The sequence below is a fragment of the Filicampus tigris genome, chromosome 5, assembly GCF_054856515.1.
Source record: "Filicampus tigris isolate MCC_2025a chromosome 5, RoL_Ftig_1.0, whole genome shotgun sequence".
Lineage (NCBI taxonomy): Eukaryota > Metazoa > Chordata > Actinopteri > Syngnathiformes > Syngnathidae > Filicampus > Filicampus tigris.
The window spans coordinates 19,628,036-19,645,000 of NC_141221.1; the positions used below are offsets into that span (position 1 = coordinate 19,628,036).

Below are 16,965 nucleotides of genomic sequence, written 5' to 3' on the forward strand. Positions count from 1 at the left end.
AAAACACATGATAATCCAAAACTATAATAACCTTGCTTGCTATAGCTCCTAAGAGGAAAAGTGCTTAAGTTGATGGCAGAATACACCCAAGACTAAATTGTTTCACTGTGATTGCATAACTATCTTGAAGATACATAAAAATGACAGACTTGTTTTTTATTTTTTTTCTAAATAAGAGGAAAATCCAATCTTCAAGTGCATTTTATTCAGATTCCCACATTGAGAAATAATTATTTTCTATGAAATCATATGCGCCACAATCAACATCAGCCCTGATTTGTACAACCACATTTTGCCAACTACAGAGCACCTAATCTTCTCCAACAATGCCTCACAAGATGGGAGAACACAGCAAGAGGGATCTTCGACCATTCCTCTTTGCACAATTTCTCTAAACCATCCAGTGACCTCTCCTCTGCACTCCCCCTCTTTAGCTGACTCCACAGGTTTTCACTGGGTTTGAGCTTGATGGGTCTGGTGAACCATTTCTACAATATTCAGTGTGAGAGTGTGCTGATCTGCAATAACATTTGAATTCATTTTAAACCATGTATTGTGTAGGGGTCAAAGTTGACCCGTTTTGAAGTTCAGGTATGTAAAAAGTACCATTTGCTTTTTTTTGTACCGGAACGAGGACTCATCTAATCCTCAGACACAACTATTTTAAGGCAACAAAATAAATTTCCCCCATTTATCAATTTTTAAAGGTCTCAAAAAAAGTGATATTTACATATCACACATATATATATATATATATATATACACATTTTGAATCAAAAATAAACATTGGCATACATAAGCAAGGTTTGGGTGAGATATTATCAGTTGCGTTCTGTTGGAGCTGCAGTCTACATGAGCAAGAGGTGTACAATTTATGAGAGGGCTGGATCATATCTTAGGTCTTGACAGTCAGTGGTCCTGAAGACAGAGAGGAAAGCCAAGCTGAGGAGGAGGTTCAGTATGACCCTAAACAAGACCACACATCCGATGAAGAGGACCCGGATTTCAAAGATGCTGAAAGAGAGGTTTTCCAGTCAAGGAAAATGTGACATTGACCAACATGGAAGGGAGACGAGTGTTTGGCGATAGCTGGATGGCATAGGAACTCGGCAGGAGATTCCAAGGGGAGCAAGAGAAAGAGGTGCCAGTCGTGCCCCTCCAACAAGGACAGGAAAACCAGCGCCACTTGCCACACATGCAAGAAATTAATTTGAGTGAAATGCAAAGAGCACACTGTCTATAACCGTCACATACTCTGATTCATGCATGTAAGCAACACACACACACACACACACACACACACACACACACATAAATACTGTTCTCAAAGTTCAATTTATGGTTCACACACAACACATTGTTTTTCAGCGTTCAGTTTATGGGTTACAGACACCTGCCCTATACACATACAATCGTTTTTTAAGGTAGAGTTAATATTAGCTTAAGAAGTGGATAATATAATTACTCATTGTATCGCTTTAGAAAACATAATTATTGAATTTAAACAGTTTTTGTAATCGATGGTATTTTGTAAGATACAATTTCTGTGGAGCCCAAAAATAACATTTTAAAACATTGTTTCCATGGATATGAGTACAAACGAAGTTAGCTTTAAGTTGAAAAACAATATTGAATGATAACTAGTGTTTTTATGAATTTTCAGGCCGAGTTGAATCATGGGTCAAATTTGACCCGCAAACACTAAAGATGTGGGCAGCTTTCTAACACATTACAAAGGTTAAGCATTTTAACACATCTTAGTCAGGCGTGACGATAATTATGGAGGGCACTGTAAGTGGACGGAAGAAACTTTGCAGCCAGAAAAATGCATAACTGCATGACTTTTCACTCCATGGGAGAATGAGGCACACTTATACACAAGCATTCACAAATATGACAATTTTGAATTTTCAATCAACCTTACGTGCATGTTTTAGCTATGTGGGAGGATGCCAAAGTACCTGGCGAAAACCTACGCAAGCATGGGAAAGCATGCAAAATCCACACAAGGCCTGAACCAAGATTCAAATCCAGAATGCACATCCAATAATTTCATTAATCATAGAAGGAAAAGGAGAAAAGCAAGTTAAACAACATTAATGTAATTTTCGAATAATATATGTTGTACGCCGGTGTAGTAGAGATAGACCCATTTTGCTTTTTTCAGGGCCGATACCGATTATTAGTAGTCAAGGTGGCCGATAACCGATATTTGGAGCGGATATTCATTTTCAGTAAAAAGGAAAATATTGTGATCAAAAGCTAAAGAAAAATGTACATAACTTTGTTGCATGTTTATCGAAGAAAGTTTCAGGTTTGCACAATGTGGATTTTTTTTTTTTATTATTTCAAGAAATTTTTGACAATATACATCTGTTATAAACTAACTAACGCTAACTGTTATAAACAATAGCTCCATGTAGTTTTGTAAAAGACAATTTCAAAATGACAGAAATTTTGAACTTTCACGTATCTTTAATTTGATTTCCAGTTTTAAATTGATTTATTATCGGCCAGCAGAGTTTTAAAAAAGGTCGATACTGATATTCGTCAAAAAGCCAAATATCGGTGCCGATAATTGGCCCGGCCGATAATCGGCCAATCCGATAATCGCTCTATCCCTTCGGTGTAGATGTCTCCTTTCTGGATTCAGCTTGAGCTACAAGCGCCAGCAGCTCCTATTTCATGGAAACTGTTTCTAAAGTTACAATGGACACTACTTTTTCATTTGCAAATTCTGGCAAATGGTATCATGTCATAATTGGAGTCAATTGTGTCGTATTTCACCGGGAGAAGCTTCATGTGTATCTTAAATGTGTTGTATCATTGGAGTCTATCAAGAGGCGTATCACATTGGCTTTTGAGAAGAAGGATGGAGTACATGTCCTTAACCCGAATGCTTTCAAAGTAGCACATTTGCCCGATGACGGAGAGTCTACAAACACTACTTTCAATCTGTGGAATAACGCTTGGGTCTATCTCCTCCACCAGTCACAGAAGAGCCGCCTGGATGCAGATGAACAAAGACAACTCTGATAAGATAATTAGGCCTCTGTAAATGCAAGCGATTAGCACACATAATGGTTACGTCTGCTCGGCTATATTTTTAAACATTGCGTCTGCAGTAGTTTATCTTAATTATTGTGGTGCTGATACCCACTAATCCCCCAATTACGAAAGGATGTTGTCAGCGGCATCTGCTGTGCTCATTAAACAGGTGAGAATCAGTATATTTAAAAGCATATACTGTAGTACATTATGTCAGTGTGTCACATGGAATGTCATGGAGAGTTCAAATGTTGAGTTAAAGCCCCTAATTGCCCCTAAGAATAACTGGAATTATATTTTCATTCAATTCTGCCTCTACGGCCATATCAATTCGTCTAATATTCATCTCGACAAACACTGTGCCACACTCGATTTCTGAGCCTGAGGCATTAACGTGTCTTTCAAACATGAGGCTGTCTGTTCAGTCACTGCTACTAATTGACCATATTAAACAGGAAGCAGCCCTCTCCCAGCCTTGTCACTGGGAGGCTTTGCCTTGAAGAATGATTTGGGCTGACTATTTATTTCAATTTGTATCTGATGAAACCAAGAAGTAATAGGTTTCATTCTCAAGTCAAGCACAAAGTGAGAGCTTGATACAACAGCGGTTCTTAGCCAAGCCATAGCCTGCCCAAGGGGGTACATTTATTTATATATATTTATATATATATATATATATATATATATATATACATATATAACTACCATGGCGTCATGACACATTTGCTGTTGTATTTCTTTACATCAGTATTAACCAAAACTAACAAGTATACAACTTCATTAGTCAGTTTTGTTACTAGCATGGATGCTCAGCCTTGGAAATTATCTCATTCAATTTGAAATATTTTAATGGAGAAAAATATTGGTAGAATTCCAAAACTGAAAATTGAGACACCAAATATGCAATGCAATACAACAAGGATTATTTGTATTTGTTTAATTGAGCAAATACAAACAAAAATGTTCCTAAAGGCCAACATACTGTAAGTAAACAAATGTAACACATTAGCGCCACGATGTAAACTCTGATACAAGTTCTCAAAAGGCAGTTTTAAATGCATGAAACACTCTTCCTTAATCCAATGAGAGGTTTCTAATTTCAGAGTTTGACAGAATTTGAAATGGAAGTGTGATAACACAGCAGCAGATCTCCTTCCGAGACTAACACTAAAAGGGTGGCAAGCAGTCCAAGAAATTAAAAACATATATACAGTAAAAACGGTCTATGCTTGTGAATACATTTGTTGAAGCGTTTGCCGTGCATCTTTCCAATACAGTGGAGGAATTGACTTTCAGGCCATTGATAGTATAGTTCCAGTTTCATCATGTATTTCCAACTTTTTATCAAACTGACCGTGACTACTGCAGCTTCGCCCAGCAAAATAAAAATAATCATTAAGGCTTCATTGGAGTCATATGTAGAGATCAACATTCCAACATGGTGCTCTCAGTGTATATCCAGTGGATTGAAAATATAATATAAAAATGAAATGCTAAAATATAGAAACACAACCTATACAGTCAGTCTCCTCAAACAAAAATCTCAGTAATGTGAACATTTATGAGGTCCTCCTCAATTACAAACAGCATGGCAGAATTTGCATTTTAATCAGTTACCGTTTCTGCATACTGTCCATAACTGCCACTCTCCAACAGCACTTCTAAAGACAGTGTTTAAGAAATAGTACATTTAGCACATCATTTATGCCTCGAAATAATTTTAGAGATTTGACAAAATACTGATGCTTCACACCAAGATCAGGCGTGAAAACGGCAAGAAAAATAAGTGCAGTGCTGACTGAATAATAACTACTGAACTACAATAAAAATATTTTGTTAGCATACAGCGGATCTAAAAAGCCAGGTTTTTGTAATATACTGTATAAAAATGAGACCGAGATAAATCATTTCAACATTTCTTCCACCATTAATGTGACCTACAACCTCCACAACTCAATTGACAAAAACACCCCAAAACAAAACAAAACAAACAAGTAAAAATGAACTGAGATAATGTGCTTGCACAAGCGTGCCTCTTATCGCTGGGTGAAGCGCTGTTCAGAATTAACCAAGCACATTCAAAAATTACGTTAAATAGAAATCAGCACACATATTCCACCATTTAAAGTCCCTCTCATGAGCCCCTAATAAAGTTCACATGATGTAGAAAGCTTTTCCTGAAATTGTTTGTTTTTTTTTTCCCTCAGCAGAAGCTTTTCCTGAAATTGTTTTTCTTTTTTTCCTCAGCAGAAGTGAAAATTGATTTGGAACGGTTCAGAATTCCTTCCATATGGAGTTCTAGCTGGAGAAAAAGCATTGTTGTTTTGGGAAGAAAATACTCTTTAGAATTATGGCCAAAAAGCTCAACCCTGGTTGTCTATGTCTTTTTCTTCTTTGTAAGATGAGGCTGCCGTCTTGCTCTTGCCACCCTACTCTAGTCCAGACATCTGAAGATGGGAGATTGTTGTCACATGTACCGTCAGCCTCTTGACACGCGTGCACCATACAGTATTTTCTCCACTTGCGCTGGAAATTCTTCAGTACCTTTTGCCCTGTCTGATACCTTTGAACATGATCTCTCTTGCTGTTATGGAAGCAGTCTGCAGGCCGTGCCTCATGTCACACTTTCAACAAGAGTCTGTGACTACAAAAATGTCAGGAATAGCCTACTAGAACATCTCCCCTTTATGCGGGGGCTAACCGAAGGCACTTGAAATGACGGCAGGTGTGCGCTTTGGACATGAGTACGAACATGATTGGTTAACTTTGAAAACAGCCACATGCCAAGCTGTAAGAGGGTGTGTGCACATTTGTGCAACCACTTTATATTATTTATTTTTACTACACCTTGAAAAGATTGAGCTTTACAGGTTGTAGGTCAAATTAATAAAATTATTATTTTTTTTTTTTCACATTACAAAAACCTACATTGGAACAGGGGTGTGCAGACTTTTTAACCTCTAATCTTCTGGCTCCATTGTAGACCTAGTGCAAAAGAAGGCAACATAGTAAACAGATAGTGAGAGGACACAACATCACTCCTGCAAAAGCTCAACATTTTGCATTTTGAGCCCTTGCAGCCACGCAGTCTTTTAAAAGCATTTTCTAAAGGAAAACGGAACCCCTAAAACATAAAAACAATTCATTCCAGTGAGTGGAGAACTTAAAAGATTTGACTTATAAGTACATATTGAAATGACTCATGATTGGACTGGAAACAGACAGGTAAGCGTGTGAGCGATACAGGCCAAGTGTGTCAGGGTCAGGAAGAGATGTGTCTTTGCCTTTGGCTTCCTGCTCGGCCCCTCTGCTTGTCATATTTAAAAGTAACGATAAGGAAGATGAGAAGAGTGACGCCCTGAATCCCGGCCAGGAGAAAGAAGTAGTAGTGCAGTGAGCAGTCATTGATGTTTCCTAGTGACGGAGAGAGAAAACAAGACAGTCTTTATTCTTCGCATCAAGTTCAGGAAGGTGATGCTTTTTCGCAGTGGATGACTGACAAAATGACACAGGTAAATTGTGAAGAACAAAAGAGGTCGTCTTGGCATGTTCCTGTGATACATGTTCTAAAAGAACACTGCAGACATGGTGAATGACTACAGAGTTTTTTTTTTTTTTTTTTTTAATGTTTTTGACAGATAACATTTAGTTTTGTAGCAAGAGTCTCTGCAAAGACAAGACTGTCAGGAGGTGCCATTCAGCAAGCTAGCTTCTTAATGTTCAACTCACTTTTCAAAAACAAATACGGTTGATCTCCCCCTTTGGAACAACAACAACAAAGTATGACTGAAGAATCAGAACAAATGTGGGCGTCTTTGATACCTATTAAAAGGAACTACTTGTTTTCTCCTGGAATGAGAAATACACATACAAAACACGCCCGTTTCCAATTCTCAAACTCACCTGCGGTTAAAAAAACACACGACAACGACAGAGAAAGTATAAATATCTTAAAAATCTTTTTTTGGGCTTTCCCAAGGAGGGGAAAAAACAATGTTAATGTCCTCAACTGTCATTTTAAGCATACATCGGATTGGAAGCGGCTTAGACAGGCTACTTGACTGCAGTATATTCAAGAACAAACATTTAGTTTGTGTAACAGGCTGTGCTTAAAGCACAGCTTCTCCTGTGAGTAGATACTGTACACACAGTATATTGCTTCTGTCGAGTAATATTGTCCATGTAAATGTAAAGCCCCCTAGGCCATGTTCTGTCTTCCTCAGAAAGCTCCTATTTGCTTCTCCAAGTTGAGCTGTCACTGCAAATAAAGTGGGAGGAAGAGACTGAAGCTTGATGGTGGTTGCATATGGGTGCAACTTCTGCCTCTTTACCATCATGACACTGAAGATTGGAAAGAGGACTTGAAAATGACCTTTCAACTAATATAATAAAAATAAAAAATAAAAAGGTTTAGGATTCCCAAACCCTGAAGCAAAACAACTGCAACCTGGGATTGAGTTTATTTTACAAGTAGCAGATGTCAATAGAGTAACAAAACAGTGTGCCAGGATACAGAATACTTTAACCCTTTAATGGCCGGACAAAGAAATTGTCATCGAATTTTTTTTCCTTACAGTTCCTGGTTATTAGGGACACAAATAACCCAAAAACATGAACATTAAAAAAAAAAAAAAAAAAACTAAAATTGTAGTTTTTATAAACCTGTGCCCAACGGCATCGCTGGCCAAACTGTGACGAAATGCGTATTGGTTACAAAATATGCCGAGCCATGTGAAATCTTGTTTTTGGATTATTTATTGGCTATTTCAAAAGAAATCTTACATCAAACTTGCTCAATTGGCCACAAACAATACATAAGAAAAGCAATTTGTCTTAAAATAGTAATGCTTTGAACACTGCTTTGGGATTCAAGCAAGATCAGTTGTCCTTCTTGTGGTACGTTGCAAAGCATGGGTTGCTTGCCCTGAGACAGAGGAAGATCCTACATGTAGGATGAAATCCCACTGCATTGCTAAGGAGGGTTACACACTTGTTGTGATTCTACTTGACCGCGACAATCCCCTCTGAAGATCTGTAGTCAAATTCTCCTTCCTTGTTCAGCTCATTGTCTTTCATCAAGGGAGCTCTTTTCACAATCTGTGCCGATGCATTTCACACCAAAACTTCATTCCAGATCCTTGAACAGGTTGTAACACGTCAAGAAGTTGTCGCAAAAAGACAACAGACAGTCTTGGCTCAGGGATGGTCTTGCAGAGAGTCCGCACCACTTTGACTCCCAGCAGAAGCTTCTTATCTTCCTCACTTTGTGTGACATTGAAGAAGGTGGAAGCTGCTTGGTAGAGTAGCAGGTCATGGCTGATTCCAGAGGTAGTGGCCTGACTGTAGATCTTGAAGCCAAAACGATGAGTCTTGTTTCGGATGAACTGACGCAGATTTCCTGCTCTGGTGCCTTTGTAAGGAACCATGAACTCATGCACTGACTGCTTGAAAATCGATGTGATTTTGAGGCACTGCTTTCGCAAGATGTCAAACAGTGAGCGCATCTTGTAGAAACGATCGTGTCTCTCTGCAACTTGCTGGTTGTCATTGAAATGGATGAAACGACGTAGCATCTTGAAGCGGTTTTGTGACATGATTTCTGCAATCATGGGGACATGTGATTCCATGGCCCAGTAGTCTTCAATGCAGGAAATTCAAATACTCCCATGTATAGTAACATAGCCAGGAAGTGTTCCATCTCTGCAATGCTTGTGTTGATTGGATCTCCCAATTGTTGAGCAGAATAGTGATTGGTGTGGTAGACAATGTGCCTGATCACCTCATCCGTGAAAATCGTTTTGAAGTAAGGGAAAGGTGTCTTCACTTCTTTAGGGAGGTCAAATATTTTTCCTGGAACCAGGAATGGCTCAACTCGATAATTGATCTACAGGCAAAAGGCATTGTTGATATTCAACAATGTCCATCAACTTGCCTTTGTCTACAGAAATCAGAAAGGTTCAGTGACTAATTCACACATGCCGTGCTTTGGTTTAGACAAGACAATAAGGGTCGCTACAAGGCTTGCATTTGAATGGTGGGACAACCACGAGTCTTTAGAGTCCCTGAAACACAAGAAATGAATACTAAAGCTACTTTGTGTCTGAAATTTCACCTCTTGACTGAGATAACCATGCACAGAATGTTTGCAGAGGAAGACAACGTGTATGTCCTGTTGCTACATTCTAATGCCTAATTCGTCCAGAGTATTCGTTTGGCACAGCTTGTTTTTCAAAAATTATTGCTTCAATATTTTTTGGTTTTTTTTCTTCAAAAAGTGACCTGCTTATGTTCAGTAGTCATTCCTAAACCACAATATGACAAAAAAACATTCCAACCTTTGAAAAACCAACCAGAAATATGTTATAAGCGAGGGGTGGGTTGAGAAAAATGTCCATCTTGCTGGGAACCATACTTGAAGTGCATAATGCCTCTCCCCAAAAGGTTTTTAAGTGTTCTTTTTGGGTATAACACATGTGTACCAAATATAAGAGAAGGTTTAATGAGTTAAAGTTCACTTCTAAGCAAATTATATTTAAATCTATATTTCAATAATAATCTAAAGTCGGTGTGCCAAATGGATACGGTGGCCATTAAAGGGTTAATTTTGAGCTTCTTGACAATTTAATGGTTGCCTATTTACTGTAGCCAACTTTGAGTTGTTGAATCGACTGACTTGGTGTGACTTAAGTTGTGAACTCTGACAATACATATCTTCCCGCCGGAGACTCAGCAAAGATTGCATTCTTAAAGCTCATTACAATTTTAATCTGAGTCAATGAATGCGTCTGACTCCATCTTGAGGGTTGGGTAAACCAATTTTTTGAAATGATAATAATCAATAGTGGGTGGAGTGGAAACATCTGTGCTTTTTGCAACAGCTTTGTTACAAGGAAATTGAATGGATATTTTTTCCTCATTGCATTTTGTCTTGTTCATTGTTCTTAGAGCACATTATTTCCCTTTAATTACTGTTTCTGGCAGTAGTGCAGTAATGGACAGTGCCTGGGCCTTGTTTTGGCTAATCAAGTGCAGCTAATGACTTCAACGTTAATTTATGTACGGACAGGATGGAGTGAAATACCTGTAATGGAGGGTTTCCTAACCATCCTACAGTTTTACAAAAAAAATAATAAATAGTATAGCACACATATGCATAGCATTCTTGATCCAATTATAGTTATTCACTTGAATTCTTCAACAAAAAAATGTTGACTGAGTGTAACTGCTCCATAATGAAAAGAATAATGTAACATGGTGTTCGGATCTTAACCTTATCTCGACAATATAATTTAATTTTGCATGAAAAGTACACATAATATTTTGTTGGTTTTCCAAATTTTATGAACATATTTTATACAAGGGCTGTGCCTTGGTGGTAACTTCAACTGATTAGTGAATCGGCCGTTAAAAACAAACACCGAATGTGTATTTCCACATTCGAGACACCACACACGCACACGCACCGACATACATGTCACACGTCTGTGTGATGTATGCATGTGGGAAAAGTGCATGCACCCTGCGGCATTCAAGAACAACACGCAGAAGCGTTTGCGTGTGTATGGGAATATTTAGCCAGCTGTCGAGCATTACATTAAAATGTTAATTCAGTCAAGGAATTTACAATTTATCAACCCCTTTGCCTTTCTTACTCCATTGCTGGCCTTACACTGTCATAGCATCAGATAAAGGGAGTTTGGCTACTTGCACACCGGAGAGGAGACACTTAGCTTAGAGCATGAATTTAGTGCTAGCTAGCAGCTTGTATGATAAGGATGGATTTAAAATTGGTCCAAAAGAATAAGTGCTTCAGAAATTGGACGCATGGGTGGCAGGAAGAACGCCCTGCATTCTCAAAGGTCGATGCTGCGTTGCCGTAATTGCCTATGTAAACAACATATTTTTCAAAAAAGTGAATCTGAGGCTTGGCAAAGCACTTTTGACAACATACGGTACATGTAGATAAAGCACTATAAAAGAGCACTTCATGTACCCTTATGATAAAATTATGACATTTCATATTTTTGGACTGACGTGATTTTCAGCAAAAGTACAATTAATTAGTAAACCATTCGAATGGATTTGGGATTCAGTCATCAAACGGTTAACAAACAATTTGATTTAATTTAATGAAGATTTGATGTACGAGTCCTGTACTGTACACTACTGTACACATGCCTTACATTATCTGTATAAATGTGAAACATAGTTTCATTTGCGGCATATTCATAGTGAGACTGCGATAGGCACGGAAATGTGTTGTGCAAGGACTAGCCTTCATGTTCTTGTACATGATTTAACACCCTGTTCTATCCTGCTGATCAAAGTACAGGATTAACTCGTTTGAAACGAGATCTTCAAGCATTGCATGATCAGTTGATCTCAGTAGAGCATCACAACTTCGCAATGTGCTTGTACAAGGTTATTTTATCCGTTTGCTGTTGTGTGCACACCCCTGTTGATAATTAGACAGTCAATGGAAGAAAGAAACACTGGGATGACAAGATGCAACATACACAACTGCTGCTTCTGTCGATGCGCCTTCAACAAAATAGAGCGTCAACCTTTTGATCATTGAAACGCGCTAGTAAATGACTGTGATGTTGTGCCACAGCATTCATAAAAGACAAGGGAGGAACAAAAATATGTCACAGAGCATATTTATTCTGTTATCATCTTATCTGGTCAAATGTTTAGATTGTGACAGGTGGACCAATATGCTAAAAAAACGGAGTACATGACTCATGAAGAGGAAAACAATGTGGTTGATAGAAGAAGCAAAATGGGGGGTGCATTTGTTGTGAAGACACTTGGATTATCATTCAATAGACTAATTTAACAGGTTATAAAATCAGAGTCATACTGCTGAAGTCTTAATTGACCAACTCACAGATACTGTATTCTTCAAAGGTTTTATGGACTGCAGTATTGAAGGTTTTGATGATTAGAAGTTCCATTTCCAGACTCTGCCCCACAAGGGCCCACAGCCGGGCGATTCAGCAAAAAATGGCCAACGTTTTACAAGGACTAGCTGGTAAAAAACAGTATGAAGCCCACACACAATATTTTACAGGTCTTTTAAAAGTAGGGCTGATTTTAAACAGTGAGCATATATGAGTATGTGGGACAGGGCACACGACCACCGGAACCCAGATGGAATAGGTCAATATCAATTGAAAAAGGGATCAAGTGATCCAAAGCCAGAAATGTCATGACTCAACATTTAAATGCTTAACACATTAAATATCATCTTGAGCTGCAGAAGAACATTTCAAAGGAAATCCATGGATGTTTTTTTTTCAAGCTATAAATGTAGTAATTTTCTGTAGTCCTTCACTTGCTCATAAAATTTGATGAGTTTTGCACTACGGTCTAACAGTTTACAGTTTGGCCCTCTAACCTGTACTGAAAACCACCTTCTTAGCCCTTACAAGTCTTCTATCTATACTGCAAGTTACATTTATAACATTGCCCATAGTTAAGTTAGCCTATTGTGACAAAAAAAGGCCTCCATTAAAACATTGACATTTCACTCAATGTGACCCCAAAACTGCTTCGGTGGGATGTGTGAATGTCATATTGCTCTGGATGTCTTCAAAATTCCTGGACATCTGATATTAGATATTGATATTGAACACTGGTCAAAGACCATCTGCCATCATGGGACTAGAACAGCTCAGAAAAAAAGCTCAATCTGAATACATTTAGCCACAAAAAGGGTTTCAAACTAAATGCAGAAAATGGTATTTCAAGAAACAAAAGCTTTGTATGTGAAGGACAGGCTTGTGAGAAAAGTTAAAGGTGGAGTTGAACAGACTGCTTGTGAAAGTAATAAAAGCATTGAACTGGAGGGCATAGGGAGGTTACTGTATTCCAGACCTACATTATCTAAAGCATATGGGTAAACAATGTATGGTGGGATTAGAAGATCAGACATTTTTTACACATACATTTGAAGTTTTAAAAACCACACCGCAGCTTTGTCAGCTGATGACAATCTACTGCAAGAATATTGAACAGCCTCATCATTGTCACCACTTGCCCAATATAATGATAGTCAAATATTTCGCGTTTAGAACGATAATGATGTCAGAGAGGGAATGATTTAACAATATGTTTTTATGTGTTGAGGTGATTACAGTGGTCAAAAAAAATGTAGCGCTGCATCATGAGAGCAGTATCTAATATTAGGGTTATCTCCGTTACATGAGTCAAAAAATATTAGGAACATGTTTCAGTATGATATTGCTGAACCTAAACCTTAATTCATAAGTATTACTAAATATTCTTCTATTTTACATTTATTATTATTACTATTACATTTCTTCTTCTTATCATTATTATTATTATTGAAAACAAAATATTGCTAGAGAACAAACAAGGTCAGATTCGGAATAAATTAAAAACAAATATCTAGAATAGTTTACTTGCATCTCTGATTTAAAAGAAAAGTGTAACTTTGTTTACCAGTGTTATCTTTGTAAATTGGAGACTTTTTGATACTACTCTTGATTGAAAATCATTATATTGTGCAAGTTGCCATAATACCTGGGTGGATTTCGCACTAGGCATGTAAAAAAAATAGTGATATAAATATATTATTATTAATACATGGTTGTTGTTTTTTAACTAGATCCTCTATTTAAAATACTGGTCCACCCACATTTCGGGAGATCACCTCCAGAGCTCAATCTACAGAACTGTTTGAGTTATTAAAAAAATATATACACTTCTTTATGCCACAATACTGAACACAGCTAGAAAGAAGCCATCGAAAAGGTATTATTCTTGAATCTGTCTGTCTAATTCAGAGTTAAAATAAAATATGCTTGGAAGATTTAACCTCATCAACCTTTGTATCTTCTAGGCAAACTTTGTGGCTGTGTCAACATGTGTGTATAAGAAGAATTTAATTGTAGTAAACAAGTTATCAAAATCCATAAATCCAAACTGTCTGCAAGAAGACTGTTTGCTTCTCTGTAAACATACCTGCCAACAACATCAAACATGGAATTTCAGCCTTTTCCAACAAGATGGAAAGACACTTTTGAGACTGGAACTTTTAAATGCTGACTTTTCCAGGATGAGCAGGTGGAGCCAGAGTGACAGCATCAAGCTGTGTGATGCCGGACTAGCAGTTCCATCTCCATGTTAATGCTCAAGGGACAGCTTTACTAAAGTCGAGCAGCGAGGTGTAATCAGACCCCCGGCCTGTGATTAATGTTCCTCATCTATCTTCAGGCCAGTGTGGCTCAGTAAAACTCAGAACAGTTCACCCAGGAAGCTGTTTACTGAACACCGGCATGCCTGAAGCCATGAAAATGAGCTGAATCTTTTCCACCTTGAGAGCTAAGAGGACTCAATACACTAACATCTAACGAACTGTGAAAAACAGCCACGTACAATTCCTGACTGCATTTAATACCTCAGCTTTGTGTCATCAGTTTTTTTTGTATTTTTTAATCTGTGGCCAGGAGGATGTTTTGTTCCATTTCTTTAGCTCACCATTCAAATGACGAGACTTTGAAAAACAAAAGACGTCTTTCAGGCAATCTGGCTCAACTTTAACTGCCCCTTAAATGAAACTAAGCTGAGAAACTGATGAATTTATGAAGCGTGTAACCCACCTTCCAGAGCGGACATAATCAAAATCACACTCATACCTGAGGCACACAGTATTAATGAGATTTTAGGATTTTGTGGGTATGTTATTTCCATCTAACTCTAACCACACCACATGCTCATAGAAATCTGATTTGAGTCGGCACCCTTTTTTCGGTAAAACCTCATCAACCCGCTGCCAACACCTCACTATTCATTCTGCCACTTGGACAGATTTACACAACCTTGCGTCGCTATTTATTAAGGAAAAACAGGTCCTTAAGACTGCACAGGGTGTTTTGCCACCCTTTCCACAACAAAAATTTACAAACTGCTAAAGTAGATTTGAAATCACACCGACCTATGAGCATTCTTAAGTCCTGTCTTGGTCAAATAAATTATAGCCATCTAAATTGTTAAGTCCAAGTCTACACTTGCGACATGCAAAGTATTGCAGCATGCAACAAGATTGTCCAGTTGTAGTGGTGTGTGGAGAACACAGAGGCAATCATCTGAGATGATGCATGCATGCCTACCATGTAATTTCAAAGGAGTTTCATAAAGCAAAACACAGCTCCTTTGTAAAGATAATGTTCGCTATTATTAGTAAGTTGGTACAAGCCTACACTAGAAATGTGATCACATGACCAAATAAGTGGTATGACAGTTCTGCAATTACAAGGTGAGAGGTCACCATTCATTTCCATGATTGTGGTTTGAATTTACAAATGTGTAGAACTACAGTATTTCAAATGTTTTGACCCTCCCATGTAGCTAATAAACAAGACAACCAAAATCCTGAAACATTTGTGAGAACTGCAGTAAGATGCAGTGATGTGTCAACCTAAATTGTAATATTTACTCACCAAAATCTTTGTGGGATGACATCCATCCAATCTGCTTGAGGGACACGATGGCCAACAAACCCGAGCCCACAAAGGAGCCTATCCCAGAGAAAAAGAAGAAGAGCCCCATGATGGCACTCTGCATAGACTTGGGTGCAGCAGAGTAAGCAAACTCCAGTCCTGCAGAAAAGAGCACACGTTTCATTAGTTTAAATGAAAACAGTAGGCTCCTTGGCTGGCAGCTTGATTGGCTGAATGGATGAGTGCAAGAGTAGGTTGCTATGTTGATGGGATGTACAAGAAAATGTACAATCGATGAATGACTAATAGATTGTGTGGGGGACAATTCTGAATTAATGTGACCTGAAGCAATTGATCCCAAATAGAATAAACAACTTGTCCGCAACATGAGCAAATAGTTTAGAAATTGTACTCTAGCTTTCATTATACTGGTCAAGCGGCACAGGGGGTCTTTGGCATTAGTCTGGCAGCATTTTCTAGTTGGTTGTCTATCTATATATGCTATCTTACAGTCTGGAAGACAACTGCATTTCACGTTTCTGGAAGACAAATCACACTTTGCAGAGACAGACGGAAACCATGAGGGGAGGGGGGGCAGAGAGTCTTATTTTCCACCACTAGACCTGTCTGCCTGCAAGCTGACATTGATAATTTCATGGCACCTCATGTGAGTTTTTCAAATAAGGCCCGATAGCTACATCTGTCTGGGGAGATTACAGAACGCTGGTAGAATATGCTTGCTTTTTAAGACTTCTAAGGACAGCTTCCTCACAGATACATACCTGTTCCGGTATAGGGGCTACAAAAATGTTGGTATTAGAGCATTTTAAACCTTTCTAGGTGTTTCCAATGGTACATTTGTATCCTAGGATAACCTTTTGATTGCAGCTCACTAGCTAGTGCACTTTGCAGAAGACAGCAAAAGACACAATGCCCACAAACTTAAAACAGAATTATGAGGTAAGATTTTGCAACTAAAATCTCAGATCAAATCTAAATGATGTCCACCATGAATGAATCAATGAACCAAACAGTTTAACCTTTTGAGCCAAAGAACAAAAGTTTAAACAGAGCTGGACATTCTGCCCATGTGATGGACCGGTCCACCTGTGACAGACGCATATTTTGTAGGCGATAAACGATAGATGGGAAACTTAGAAAAAGTAGTCAGACTAAGAATACATATACAGGGAGCCAATTTTTTTCCTGTCTATGTAATCATCTATTTTGGTGGTGAAGAAGTGATTTTCTTGCAGTGGCCTTCTAAGATAACAAACCAAACTGGCAAGGTGCACAAGTGAAAGTTCCTTGTTATCTTTTGAGACAGGTGAATAAACATGTTTGACTGCAGTGACTTTTGACAGATTTATTCAAACAAAAGCGGACTAAGGGATGATGTTTATTTTCATTCAACATACTTAATGTCACAATTCTGTCAGACTATTCTCCT

General features: G+C 38.2%; 1 protein-coding gene across 4 annotated transcripts in view; it reads right to left on the reverse strand.

Annotated features, from left to right (window-relative positions):
- Positions 1-3,970: 3,970 nt before the first annotated feature.
- slc15a4 (solute carrier family 15 member 4) overlaps positions 3,971-16,965 on the reverse strand; it is a 30,318-nt gene continuing 17,323 nt past the window's right edge. For all 4 annotated transcript variants that reach the window (XM_086029775.1, XM_086029774.1, XM_086029773.1 and 1 more), the window contains exons 8-9: positions 15,516-15,674; positions 3,971-6,462 (exon numbers count right to left, since the gene is read on the reverse strand). In XM_086029775.1, the coding sequence (XP_085885901.1) occupies positions 6,311-6,462; positions 15,516-15,674 (311 nt within the window). In that variant the 3' untranslated portion in view covers positions 3,971-6,310. The remainder of the gene's footprint in view (positions 6,463-15,515; positions 15,675-16,965) is intronic.